This window comes from Penicillium manginii (assembly GCF_028828005.1).
Source record: "Penicillium manginii strain IBT 31320 chromosome Unknown utg000004l:1.0-7231830.0:1.0-7236170.0, whole genome shotgun sequence".
NCBI lineage: Eukaryota > Fungi > Ascomycota > Eurotiomycetes > Eurotiales > Aspergillaceae > Penicillium > Penicillium manginii.
This window is the reverse complement of record NW_026643105.1, coordinates 6,119,338-6,131,745: the sequence shown is the minus strand read 5'-3', so window position 1 is coordinate 6,131,745 and position 12,408 is coordinate 6,119,338. Positions and strand designations below refer to the sequence as shown.

General features: G+C 49.9%; 5 protein-coding genes across 5 annotated transcripts; 2 read left to right on the top strand and 3 right to left on the bottom strand.

Moving 5' to 3' along the window:
- Nucleotides 1-234: 234 nt before the first annotated feature.
- Nucleotides 235-1,879, top strand: N7533_005986 (Zn(II)2Cys6 transcription factor domain-containing protein; the record flags this gene model as incomplete). Its single annotated transcript, XM_057102636.1, has 2 exons — nt 235-317; nt 376-1,879. 2 exons carry the CDS (start codon nt 235-237, stop codon nt 1,877-1,879), a joined length of 1,587 nt encoding a protein of 528 aa, XP_056962266.1.
- A 1,764-nt stretch (nt 1,880-3,643) lies between these two features.
- N7533_005985 (uncharacterized protein) lies at nt 3,644-5,796 on the top strand (the record flags this gene model as incomplete). The annotated part of the gene is made up of 4 exons (XM_057102635.1): nt 3,644-4,389; nt 4,443-4,962; nt 5,054-5,167; nt 5,230-5,796. The coding sequence occupies 4 exons, from the start codon at nt 3,644-3,646 to the stop codon at nt 5,794-5,796; spliced, it is 1,947 nt and encodes a 648-aa protein (XP_056962265.1).
- Nucleotides 5,797-6,041: 245 nt separating this feature from the next.
- On the bottom strand, nt 6,042-7,132 carry N7533_005984 (putative 26S proteasome-associated ubiquitin C-terminal hydrolase; the record flags this gene model as incomplete). Its single annotated transcript, XM_057102634.1, has 3 exons — nt 6,042-6,855; nt 6,949-7,043; nt 7,091-7,132. The coding sequence occupies 3 exons, from the start codon at nt 7,130-7,132 to the stop codon at nt 6,042-6,044; spliced, it is 951 nt and encodes a 316-aa protein (XP_056962264.1).
- A 168-nt stretch (nt 7,133-7,300) lies between these two features.
- On the bottom strand, nt 7,301-7,674 carry N7533_005983 (uncharacterized protein; the record flags this gene model as incomplete). The annotated part of the gene is made up of 2 exons (XM_057102633.1): nt 7,301-7,579; nt 7,606-7,674. The coding sequence occupies 2 exons, from the start codon at nt 7,672-7,674 to the stop codon at nt 7,301-7,303; spliced, it is 348 nt and encodes a 115-aa protein (XP_056962263.1).
- A 2,610-nt stretch (nt 7,675-10,284) lies between these two features.
- N7533_005982 (putative C6 transcription factor RosA-like) lies at nt 10,285-12,146 on the bottom strand (the record flags this gene model as incomplete). Its single annotated transcript, XM_057102632.1, has 4 exons — nt 10,285-11,338; nt 11,392-11,619; nt 11,678-11,977; nt 12,037-12,146. The coding sequence occupies 4 exons, from the start codon at nt 12,144-12,146 to the stop codon at nt 10,285-10,287; spliced, it is 1,692 nt and encodes a 563-aa protein (XP_056962262.1).
- Nucleotides 12,147-12,408: the final 262 nt, after the last annotated feature.

Genomic DNA, 12,408 nt, shown 5'->3' with positions numbered 1-12,408 from the left:
GTTAGTAGTTATCGAACGGGGTTGCGGAAGCCTGGCACTTTCGCTGACGTAACCTGATATCGAACGCAGCCAAAACCCCTTTGCAATAGCTGAAAAGATATCCAAGCCTGGCGCGTTATGCCACTTTCCCGCTCTTACAGCTGCTGCTGAATTTTGGTGGGATCTCCGACCTTTGTCCTCCAGAATATGCGGGAATAGACAGCCCTGGGACTCGATGGTCTGACTCGTCGAGTTTTGGTCTCCGCCATGAATCCTCCAACGAAGCGGTCTGGCCGTATTGGCAGCACCAAGTCTAAGACCGGCTGCAATACCTGCAAGTGGGTCTAGATATCAAAGGAGTTCCTATACGAAGTTTCACTAACTCGCCCTTTGCAGGATCCGGCGTGTTCGCTGTGGGGAAGAAAAACCACATTGTGTGAGGTGCATAAGCACAGGTCGACAGTGCCGCTACAGCACTGCTTCCGAACCAAGAACCACACAATCACCACCCTTACAGTTTACATTTTCATCGCACTCAGGGCTGCGAGAAAGACGCGCCTTTGAGTATTACTTTCATCGAGCTGGTCCGTCGCTTTCGGGTGTTCTTGATGTCTCTTTCTGGAAAGGCTCTGTCCTGCAGATCTGCCGCCTGGAACCTGCGGTCTGGGACGCAGTGATTTCGCTAAGTACCCTCTATGAGCGGCCTCCTATTCATGAGTCTCCGGCTATGGAAATGATCAATGGCCCAGCTGTAGTGCGGCAACGCCATCATCGGGAGGCGCTTGTTTGGTACTCACGCTCACTCGCTGCTTTCCAACAACGCATCAACCAAGGCTCTGCGGACTTGAATGTGTTGTTGATCAGCTGCATTCTTTTCATCGCAATTGAGCTATTACAAGGGAACAGGAAAGCAGCTGTCAATCTTTATAAACAGGGGTGGCAAATTATGCTCGGCGCAAATTCGACCCCTATGCTATCTCCTCTTCTACCGATATTCCGCCGGTTGGGAACGTGGGCTCTCATCGTCGAGGGAGGACCAAAAGAGTGTTGGGCTCTTAATCCAATAAATTCGTACGCTGGATTTGTGTCCATCGACGATGCAAGGAATGTGTTGTGTGGAATCGTGGCAGAGATGAAAAACCTTGATGACGATGTAAAGGCCTACTGGAAACAGACGCATGACGCCCGCCGAAATCGGTCGCCGGGGCTTGTGGCTCGACAAAATCACTTGGAAAAGCGCCTTGAAAATTGGTATCGCCTGTTTGATTCTCTAGAGTGCATGAAAACATCAAGTCTTCCCGGCGATGCCGTGACCAACGACGGTGCCGCCGCACTCCTTATGACCTATACGGGCGTTTTGATCGAGATCAAAACATGTCTTGATCCAGATCAGACAGCATATGACGCCTACGAAACCGAGTTCGCTCAGATCCTTGATCTTGCACCTGTTGCGATTGCATCGACTCGTCTCGTCGATGATAAACAGCCCCCTTTCATGTTTGAGATGGGCGTGTTTCTTCCTCTTTTCATCACAGCTCTTAAATGTCCATTTCCACAACTTCGTCGCCGGGCTCTTTTTTTCCTGTCGCAAGCTCCGCCGGCGCAGGGACTATTCATGTGTGGACCGGCTGCGGATGCGGTAGCTGTGATTATCACCTTGGAGGAGACTCCTACGACGACTCCTCGCAGTGCTGCCGAGGTGAAGCAGCTGCTCGCCCAACCAGGATGCATACCGGCAGCCACAGACCGTACATGCAGTTTCGGCGTCTCGTCGGAACTGGATGAGAAGGGGAAACCCTTGAACTGGTTGCACTACTCACTACGATATTTTGACGGAGAAGGTCGGATGCAGTTGACGCAGAAGTCAATACCTTTTCCTGACCTGCGTTCTCCGTCATGAACTTGAAGAATCACGAAAATAATGAAGCTGTATGAACCAAGGCTTGGATTATAATTCAATTTCTCTTTTCTTTGGATATAATCCATAAATGTATAGATGTTTCCCCTTCACTCGTATCAATACCAAATGGTAAAATACTCGAACCATCAAGCGGCGTTGGTCACTTAAAATACGCGTATGGTAATTTTTAGCACCCCTCATCACACCAGAAGTGCAGTCGCGTGCATTTGCTTCAACTACAACCTCTCTCGTCTTCAGCATTGTGGGCCATCCATCGAATACTGTGGGCTAGTTGAGTTCCATTATAAGTCGACCTCGGCAAATATGATACTCACGTCCAAAAGTTCGACCCTAGGGATCGGCTCCACAATCACCAGCCCCGGACGGGCACCTCGCTACCCCTACACCCCCAGACTACTGGTCGACCATTTCCCCAATAGACTTGCGAATGCTAGTGGCTATGAAGAAGCTTCCCATGGCGTCCCCAGAGAGCCAATCGGCCCAATCCTTTATCGTTTCCCTCACGCGACCATGAAGAAACAAAGCCATCTGCGCCTGTGTATCGATAGTTGCTATCGCGTTCGCCCAGTTCCACCCCGCGCCGCCTCCACGATTAGGGGGGGCACCCACATGAGACAAGACAAGACAGGTGGATGGTCATGGATGGCCATGGATGGGTATGGAATGCAGCCTACACTCTTATCTCGGGTGATACCACATCATTCTGGATGAGTGGACCTATTGGACCCGGCTACTCACGATAGTAGACCGCAACTATAGTGCAGGGACCTTGGGCGAAGTGGTTGGCATGCCCAACTATCCATGTCAACGTCAATACAAATACAAATGCAAATGGCAAATACCCCTGGAATGGTCAGATCCACCAGCCCACACCAACGTCACGGGGTCACTTTTGAGCCACACGATAAGCGTGGTTTCGCCACTTTTTCCTCTGGTATTAATTGATGAGGTCCTCTCCTAATTCATTGCACGAATCAACCGATTTACTCTATCTTGTGTGTGCTCACTTTCCTACTCAGCATAAGGTTGGACCGCAGACCCAAGGAATTCCGTTGGAAGTTTCCCTGACCGCTGGAACGTTTCCGTGTTGGTTCGCTCTGCCCCGCGAACTTTTTTTTCTCCGGCGCTTCAAAAAAGTACTTGCCCCTCGCCGCCTCCACGATTACTATCTCACGATATTTGTGAGGTTGGGCTCGATAGAAAAAACCCCCCAGATCTTCCTTTGAATCGACTGTACTCTTTTGGTCCCCACTTGATTTGACTTGGCCCCCGCTAAACGCACATGCCATCCCTCACCGAGGATCGCGCTGGCTCCGACCCCGAAGTAGCAGGTAGGCCCTCTCTTGTTCTTCTCCCTCTGCGACCGGCTCGACCTTGCCTTTCCCAATGCGTTTCCCCAATGCCCGAGCGACCTGCATTTCCCCCCTCTGTATGATACGTCCCTTTGCATCCACTTCCACTCTTCTGTCCCCCGTCACTCGGGGGTTATGAGCTGTGACGCCGCATTATCCCCAACGCATATTTTCTACGACGAAGAAGAGACAAAACGAAAGCCTTAGACCTTGTGACTAACCCCCTCCGGTAGACTTACCGCCTATTTCAGGCACAGGCTTGAATATCCCTTCCTTTCGAAAGTCCCTATCGAGCGGAACAAGCCTTAGCTCTCTCGACGCATCCACATTGAAACAACATCGAGTGCCTCTACAAAAAGCTACTGCGCGCCCTCCAATTCACCCCACCCCGATGCCCTCCGCTTTGAGTAGCCAGTCGAGCGGCAAGCTTGACCCGGCGCAAGAAGACACAGACCAAGCTATCAAGACAGACGAGGATCAACAAGGGAACTTGTTCCACCAAGTTTCAGAATGGCTGCAGCATGAGAAGGTCAGGCGGAGCACACGCAAGGCACGACGAGGAGAGGGAGTTTCCAACCCCTCAGATGGTGCTGCTGAGACTGCGGAGCGGTCTTCGGGAGAGCAACATCGCAGCTCAGAGAGTACCTTTTCACTGGACAGACTGGAGAACATTCTCCTCCAATACGCGAATGTCGGACATAGTGCTGTCTCTCGACAGACTGCGAAGCGGGTCTCTCGTCGCCGCCCGAAAGGTCTCCGCCGAGGCTCCGCCTCTGAATCCGAGTATACTGATCTTGAAGCCCCTGTGCCAGGCGTAGATGCCTCGCTCGATAACTCCAAGACCCTTGCCTATAGCGGTGGTGCAGGAGAGGAGGAAGTCGCCGATAGTAACTCTTCATCGAAGGGCGCCAAGGGTCGTGAGGCCTGGGTCACCTTTAAGACTGAAATTGTGCGCCTGGCGCATACACTACAACTGCGAGGTTGGCGCAAAGTTTCAATGGAGAATGCCGGGGATATCGAAGTCGTTCGTCTCAGTGGAGCTATGACGAACGCTATCTATGTGGTTGGACCACCCAAGAATCAGCCTCCTCTTACGTCCAGTAGTAGCTCGTCTATCGTCCCAAGAAGACCCCCACCGTAAGTTGTGACGTGTCAACCCTTATGAACAGTTCTTAATTAATGAACCACAGAAAGCTTCTGCTTCGCATCTACGGTCCCCAGGTCGATCATTTGATTGATCGAGAGAAGGAGCTGCAAATCCTACGTCGCCTTGGCCGAAAGAACATCGGCCCCCGTGTACTTGGAACCTTCCGCAATGGACGGTTTGAAGAGTATTTCGAGGCTCGCCCCCTGACGGCGAAGGAGCTGCGTATCCCAGATACGGCCAAGCAAATTGCCAAGCGAATGCGCGAATTGCACGATGGTATTGAACTTCTCGAGGAGGAGCGCGAAGGAGGGCCAGTGGTCTTCAAGAACTGGGACAAGTGGGTGGACCGGTGTGAGAAAGTTACAACTTGGCTGGATAAAGAACTAGATTCCCCGCAAAACCAGACAAAGGCTGCCCTGGAACCGTGGCGCTTACGCGGCTATGTTTGCGGTGTGCCATGGGCAGTTTTCCGCAAGGCTGTGGAAAATTACCGGGTTTGGTTGCTAGCTAGCTGTGGTGGGTTGAGTGAGATTAAGCGGCAGTTAATATTCGCTCATAACGACGTAAGTACTTTGCTTCTTCACGACAAATGTGTCATTACACCATACTAATTGATGTACCCAGACTCAATATGGAAATCTGCTTCGAATGGAGCCGGCTACACAGTCACCTCTTCTGCTCCCTGCCAACGAACACAAGCAGCTCGTCGTCATTGATTTTGAATATTCTTCAGCTAACACTCCCGGGTTTGAGTTTGCCAACCACTTTGTGAGTCCCACCTTCGTCTTGCCCTGGGTTTCGAACCGCTATTCTAACCTGTATAGACTGAGTGGTGCTACAACTACCACGATGAATGCCGGCCATGGGCCTGTAATACTCGCTACTACCCTAAGCCAGAGGACCAGTATCGATTCGTGTCGACCTATCTGACCCATCGCCCACAAGTCGGCAACGGAGTTACTTCACCACAAGCAACTCCTACCATGCGCGCTCGTAATGCAACTTCTATCACTCCCTTGAGCCTTGATGACTGCCCTGAGTCTAGCTTGCAACAGGCCCAGGCCGAACGGTCAAACGAAGAGGCGCTCGACGCCGAGATCAAGTTCCTCATGCACCAGACTCGGATGTGGCGCGTAATCAACTCGGCACAGTGGGTGGCCTGGGGTATCGTGCAGGCCAAGACACCTGGCATGGTGGAAGAGCAGGAGGAGGGCGTCAAGACTCCCACTGTTGAGGGAGAAGCTGCAGAGGAAGAAGAGGAATTTGACTATTTGGCTTATTCCCAGGACAGAGCCTTGTTCTTCTGGTCTGACTTATTGGCGATGAATCTGGTGAAGGAAGATGACCTACCACCCGCTATGGTGGAGCATATTAAAGCTCGAGCAGTTGATTATTGAGCAAGACTCTTAAATGATCATGAATTACGAAGTGGATGTCTGTATTTAAATGCATGCATAGATCAATGATCATAATGTTTCGAATCATTCCTTGCTCATCACGGGTATCTGTAAATCATTGTAGACGTCATTGAATGCACAGCGCTTGCCACGGCATTGTAATCAGTCCGAAAGAAAGTTCACAGTAGAGGGCACCCCAATAGTACTCAAAACCAAGGCACCTCTTCAGAGGTGGGACAATATCCTCAAGCCCCTCTCCTGCTCTCAATCTTCTTCTTTGTCTCAGCCTTCGCAGCATCAACCCACTCATCATATTTCCCATCCCGCTCCTTAGCCCCAGCAACCCCCTTCATCATCTCCCCAATAAACCCAACAAAGTTCCACCTCCGTAGAGTATTCTCCCACTGCCACGCAGCCCTCTTCCTCTCCTCCCGCTCCAGCGTCTCCGCGTCCCCGATCTCCCGCGCCCGTGGCCGAGGATCCTGCACAACAGCCATAAGATTGAAATGCGTCTCCTCAGGCGGATATCTAGCAATGCGCTTGCGGAGCACTTCAATCACCGTCTCAGGAAACGAGGCCGTATCACACGGTCCGTGACTAATAGGGTGCGGCTGCAATCCATCCAACTCATACAACGTCCCATTAACAGGCGTGTAAGCAATGAAATGGAAAACATCCCCACCCTCCTCGTCCTGCGGCCTAGTCGTCTCATCAGCGAACGGGCTAGACTTTGCGAAAGTGTTGTGTGCGGTGCGGATAGCTTCCGAGTTGGACAGGGCCTCGCCGCGGAGCTCCGGCGGGAAGCCCGTTGTGAAGTCTTTGAAGGAGGCGAGTTCGGTGCCGAGCGGGATCGCGGGGAGAGGGGCGGGCGGGTTGTCGTGGTTTAGGATCACGGAAAGAATGGCTTGTGTGCCGCAGGCGTTTTGGATTGTTTGCGCGGCGAAGAAGACGTTGTTCTCTGTTGCGGTTTCGTCGTATGTGCCGTCAATTGGGGCCTCGGCGCGGGCACCGGCTGCTTCGCGGGTCCATTTGAATAGAAAGATTACTCCGTAGACGGAACTGGGGAGGGTCTGTTAGTTTTGTGTTCCTCGTTTGGTTGAGTTTGAGCTTGGAAGCTCGGCGATGGGGTAAAGAAGGCTTGTGCATTCATACCCAAGGGAGCGTATTGTGTCTGCGTCCAGTGAAATGAGCTCTTCGAATTGAACATTTTGTACGCCGAGCGTCTCGATGAGAGAGGTGAATACACCCTAGTCATTGTTAGCTGTTGTAAAGACAACCCAAGGGTCGTACGTACCTCGTCAGACTCGATGGTGCTCCAACCGCCTGCGTCGCCCATTCTGATGAATGAAGTTATGATCAATGGAGGTTTCTCGGATAGTGTTTCAAAATGGGATTGGAAATTCGGTGACGGAATGAAAGGTTTGCGGGGGTTGGTGAAGCTCCAAGCTCGGCGACGCTTGTTGATGCCGCAAATTCGTGTTATGTCATAGATCACGTGCGTCGATCACGTAAGGACATTATCAACATGCTGAGGAGCTGAGAGGGCATCCGGCCCATTATCTTCAAGATCTTCTTCGTCACTCGGCCCTTCGAACATATGGTGATGTGAAAATCTAGAGGCATGTCTATAGACGAGAATGGCACCACCATAGGATACAGTATGCAAGTGTCCCTCGTTGATGAACTCGCCCACCTTCTCGGGTCGTAGGTGCGGTATCACGAAGATATCCAGTGCATTATATCTGTGCGGGAGCTTCTTTCCAATGTCATTTGTTTCCGTCCCCTTTTTGACTCTTCAGTGGGAGTCACATTTGCACCCAAGCTCATAGCGATGTTGAGCTTACCGATTGTGGGTGGTTGCTTGGATTTGTGGCTCATTTTTATACCTAGGTACTCTTGTTGTGTCTGCACCAAATACGGGCAAATGTATACCTACCTAGGTATACAGTTTGGCTTTAGTTATCTTTGGTCAATGGCGCCTGGGTAGCCTGGTGTCTCGATGCCCACTCTGAGGAAGTATGTCGCATAGTGAGTTTTCCTAGAGCAACGCGTTGATAAATTCGGTCTCAAGTCCCACTAGTACTACCTAGGTAGTAGTACGCTGAACAAACAATCATTCTGAAGAGCATATCTGTAAACGAATGCTTTGATATCCCTGTTCAGAAATAAAACTATGGCTAAAAGCAAGCCTCGTCAAACAACCTTGGGAGCAGAAGGCCCAGGAGACCTTTAAATTGGAGAAGTAGTTCTTCTAGTCTGTATCAAAGAATCGGTGGACCTCTTTGAGGCCCTGCAAAGAATATCCACAATTTAGAATAGAGGTCTCTGTTTTCCTTCAAGTTTTCAATATCCCCCTGTGGCCCTGGGTATTCTTGTCATTCTTCTTTGGGAATATTAAGTAGGCTCTCTACAATTGAGCACTAGCTCAAAACTTTTGTTGAACCTTGAATCTGCTAGAATTCAGCCACAGTGCCCAATGACCCGCGTCTGACTGTGTTAAAACCATCCAATGCATGTCATCGTAGTCATTATCTTGAAAACCTTCGCATTTTCAACCGCTTTCCACCAGTTCTTGAGCCTTATTCTGATCACTGCTAGATGTCTCTATTATTCAGTATCTCTGGCTCTTGTGTTATGCGATTATATTTTCCCTTATCTCTTGTTACCACTTTGTTTTTTTTTGCATAGGGACTCGGGCGCACTTTTGCCATTCCTTTTTCCACTTGTTGTTTCCCTTGGGGGGATTTGCATTTCAGGTCATCGTCAAGTTTGTATTCTTACTGTAGTAAATGTTCAAGCACTTACACAGCGTATTCTTCTGTCCACTATCTATATTTTATCATCACCACCTTGTACCCTTGCGTGCTCTTATTTGCTATTTCTATTTTATCACACTCGCCTTTTGATTTCTCTGCCAGCGCCTCCTCTCTCTCAGCTTTCGCTATCCAACTTTTTTTTCCCCAACTAGCTCAAGATTTATTGTGTCAATGGTCTTCATGTCGGAGAGACTCAACGCGCGGTGATGCCTATTTCAAACCGTGATTCCCCTTTATATCCTATTTTTGCGTTTTGTCTCCTTTTTTTTATCAATGTATTTTCAACGCGAACCGGAAATGGAGTTTTTGCTATTTACCTTGCGCTTTTGCAATTACCAGCTCCCTTGCTCTATATGTGATGACTCTAGTACGTACGTGGCTTCTCAGTAATGTCAAGAAGAAAATTCATACCTGTGACCGCTATGATGAGAGGTATGACGAAAGGGAAAATAAAGTTCGAATATTTCTGAACCCCTCATCACTGTATACCCAATCCCTCCAAGATCAACACCACATTGTAAACTCAAGAACCGAGTGCCATCGTAGACGTCCGAAAAGCATGAAGCAAGCGAACACCAACGGTCTCGCACACTCTCCCCGATAAAACCCAAACCGAACGCACGGGATTCCGCACAACTCAAAAAGGAAGCGAAGGGATAAATTTAGAAGGCATGTACATGTGTACTCCGTATCTAGTGATGATCAGTATCTTGCCGATCAGCCCCCCCCCCCTTCCTAGGCTTGGCCCGGTGAAACCGACGACCCAATCAAACCTTGGAATCCATCAACGGATTAGAGTAAGACGAGGAAGGGATGTATATATGCATGATCCAGAAGATGACAGCATTCATTGGATTTAGGCTTCGTATCTCACATTTTCTAAATACAGCAGCGGCCCACCCCTAACTTGCCACGCGAAATGCACGATCCAAGCGGGGAACGTGGATGCAACCGAATACGAGGTTTCCCATCTGACCCAGCTCCTGAGCGGAAATTAGCGTTATGGGGTTCAAGTAAGGCTCGGGGCTGAAAGCGCCAATGAGAACTGTGGATCGTAGCTTAATTCTCGCCCGGGGGCTATTCTTAGTATACTCACCATCGCGAGTTTGGGATCGGTTCCTGGCGATCTTGAATGCTTCGCGTTAGGCTGGCTTGGTATGCAGTCTTGGAGATGAGGGGGGTGATGTAACTTAGTTCTATGTTTAGAAAAGAGTAACGGATTGAATCTGCTGCACGCGGGGGATACTCTGGTTGTTTTGAGGGAATGTTGTCTATGCGAGGGGTTATGAACCTGTATGTGCGACTTTGACGCTAATACCGAGTTCTATTCCTCATGCAGATGGGTGGAATAAATTTTCAATAGAAATCAAAACTAACATACAGATGCTTCCAATCATGCCAACAATAGGTTTGTAATTAAACCGGGTATATCACTTAAGTAAAAACCATCCTTTGGCGGGGATTAAATCCCCACCAACGCTCATGCTCAGACCAAAGAAAGAAAGAAAGCCATAAATCAAATGTAGAAAAGCGAAGACAGGCCAACCAGTATAGAACAGAGTTGAGTAGAATGTAAAGAGGGAAGAGGACGTTTCCTAAATCCAAACCCGAGAAATCAAACTCCTTAATTTTACACATCAAAGTGTTTCAAACAGTTTCCGCTTTCATAAACTCATGTCCAACAGGGCTCAGGTGTAACAAGACCTGCCATTTCAAAATGCTGTGTTTGCTGATATGGATTCATGTTGAGGCCAAGCGAGGCATCCGCGCGAGGCATATCTCCACAAAGAACGGGGTTTCCATAAGGAGGGGTATATGCAGATGAAGTTGAAATCACATGACTCAGTTCAGAGAGACCAAACTGGGTGTCGTGGTTATCAAGCAGTTGTGGAGATGGTGGGTATAAGGTATGTGAGGAGGCAGCGGTAACGTAGCCGTCTGCGAGTTGAAAGGGGGAGCCGGCAACGGTGACTGCCGGGGGAGACTGGAGAGGTGGGGTATAGGCCATATATGACGGAGAAGCGGATTCGGGGGAGGTGATGGAGTAGTCGGTCAGACCGTGATATGGGCTTGGCGGGGCAGGAGAGTAGTGCTCGATTGACGAGCGTGGTGACCAAGTCAGGAGGCTGTGGTGTCGGGCAATAGCATGGCGAGGCAAATCCATCAAGGACATTGCCAGGGGCAACTCGGTATTGAATGTACCAGTGGTATTGTACGTGGCGAGGATACGATAGATCTCTTCTATAGGTCCGACAGATGATGCGGCGAGATATGATGCACCCATCTCAGGATAGAAGCGATCGAGCACGACACCGACTGCAAAGAATTGAGCGAGGACTGCAAGAGCACTAGGCTCGGAATCGCCGCCTCTCAGCATAGAAGAAGGATTCCAGAAGAGCCATTGTCGGAGGACCTGAATGCGCTCAAATGACTGCTCGGCTGTTTGGGAAGAGTAGTCTTTGCGGAACTGTCTCACAAATTCAATCAACTCTACCATGCGCGAGGAGTATTCTGCATTGTGGGAGACACGACTCTGGACGATCTGCAGCGCCTGGATGGTCTGGTCAAGCTGACTTAAGTCCTCCTCCGGGAGCAGTGGGTAATCTGACGCATGGAGAGAGCGGTGGTTTTCGACTAATTGCGCGAGCTCGGATTCTTGTCTCCAGAGCGGATACATTGAGTCGAGAACATTTGAGATACTATGCTGCAGAGATATCCATTCTTGGCTGAAGGGGGATTAGCTGGATGTAGGGCGAGGGACCTTTTGATGAGTACTCACCGATCGGTTGTTTGCCATGAGAGAAGGATAGACGCAGCTAGGATTGCATCACAGTTCTCCTTTGAGAAGGAGCCCAGAGCATTTTGAAGCCCACGTAGAGATGAGACTTTATGGTGATGGGCTAGTTGCTTAGTTTCCTGATCCCGTGTGAGGCAGCCAAGGTGGAAAGCCGAGAGGCCAAGGATGGCGCTCATGACAAAATCCTTTGATAGCGCGATAGCGAGGAAGCTGGAGATTTGCTGTTAGCTTTCATGATCTAATCTTATATCTCTGCTTTAAGACTCACTTAGGCATCTTCTGCGCCCACACGGTGCAGGCACCCAGTCCACGCCGATGTAGATCGATCGAGAGGCCGATAATGTGGTGAATTAGACGCAGGTCTGCGCGCGACAGTCCTGTCCAGCCAGACCGAGGGCACTGCATCAATTCAGAATAGGGAGGAACACCGGAGCGATGCCAGTTGTCGATCTCCATCTCGATCGCTGGAGACATGAGTAGATCAGGCCCTCGCCGTGGGTTCGGGGGAGTTTGGGTAGCTGCGACATCTTGATAGTCACAGCGACAATTATGCTTGGTGCAATTGCGACTGGTGAAAGCAAGATTAGAAATGTGCGACTCTGAGTTAGATGAGAGAACAAGAAATACCATTGTGGGAAGGTCTCGTCGCAGCGGATATGGCGCTTCTTGCATGTCTTGCACCCATTCCGGGACTTGGTATGGCTCTTGCGAGGAGGACCACCGCCAGGACCGGCCATTCTGAATGATTAATCGAAAGAAAATGAGTGAAAGGGAAGGTCTTCCACGACCGAAGAGTAAGGCGATCAGAGGCGTCGGTGGGGTGACAATGATAAGAGGGATCGATGGTCACGCAGTAGGGAGGAGGTACAACCGTTGAGCAACTCTTTCTTGGATAGTGAAGATCACAGGGATAAGTAGGTTTATAGATGTTTATAGAAGATCCCCCCCGGTATAAAAATAACTTGGGGAATGTCGAGAAGGAGGTTCCGCACGTGGAAA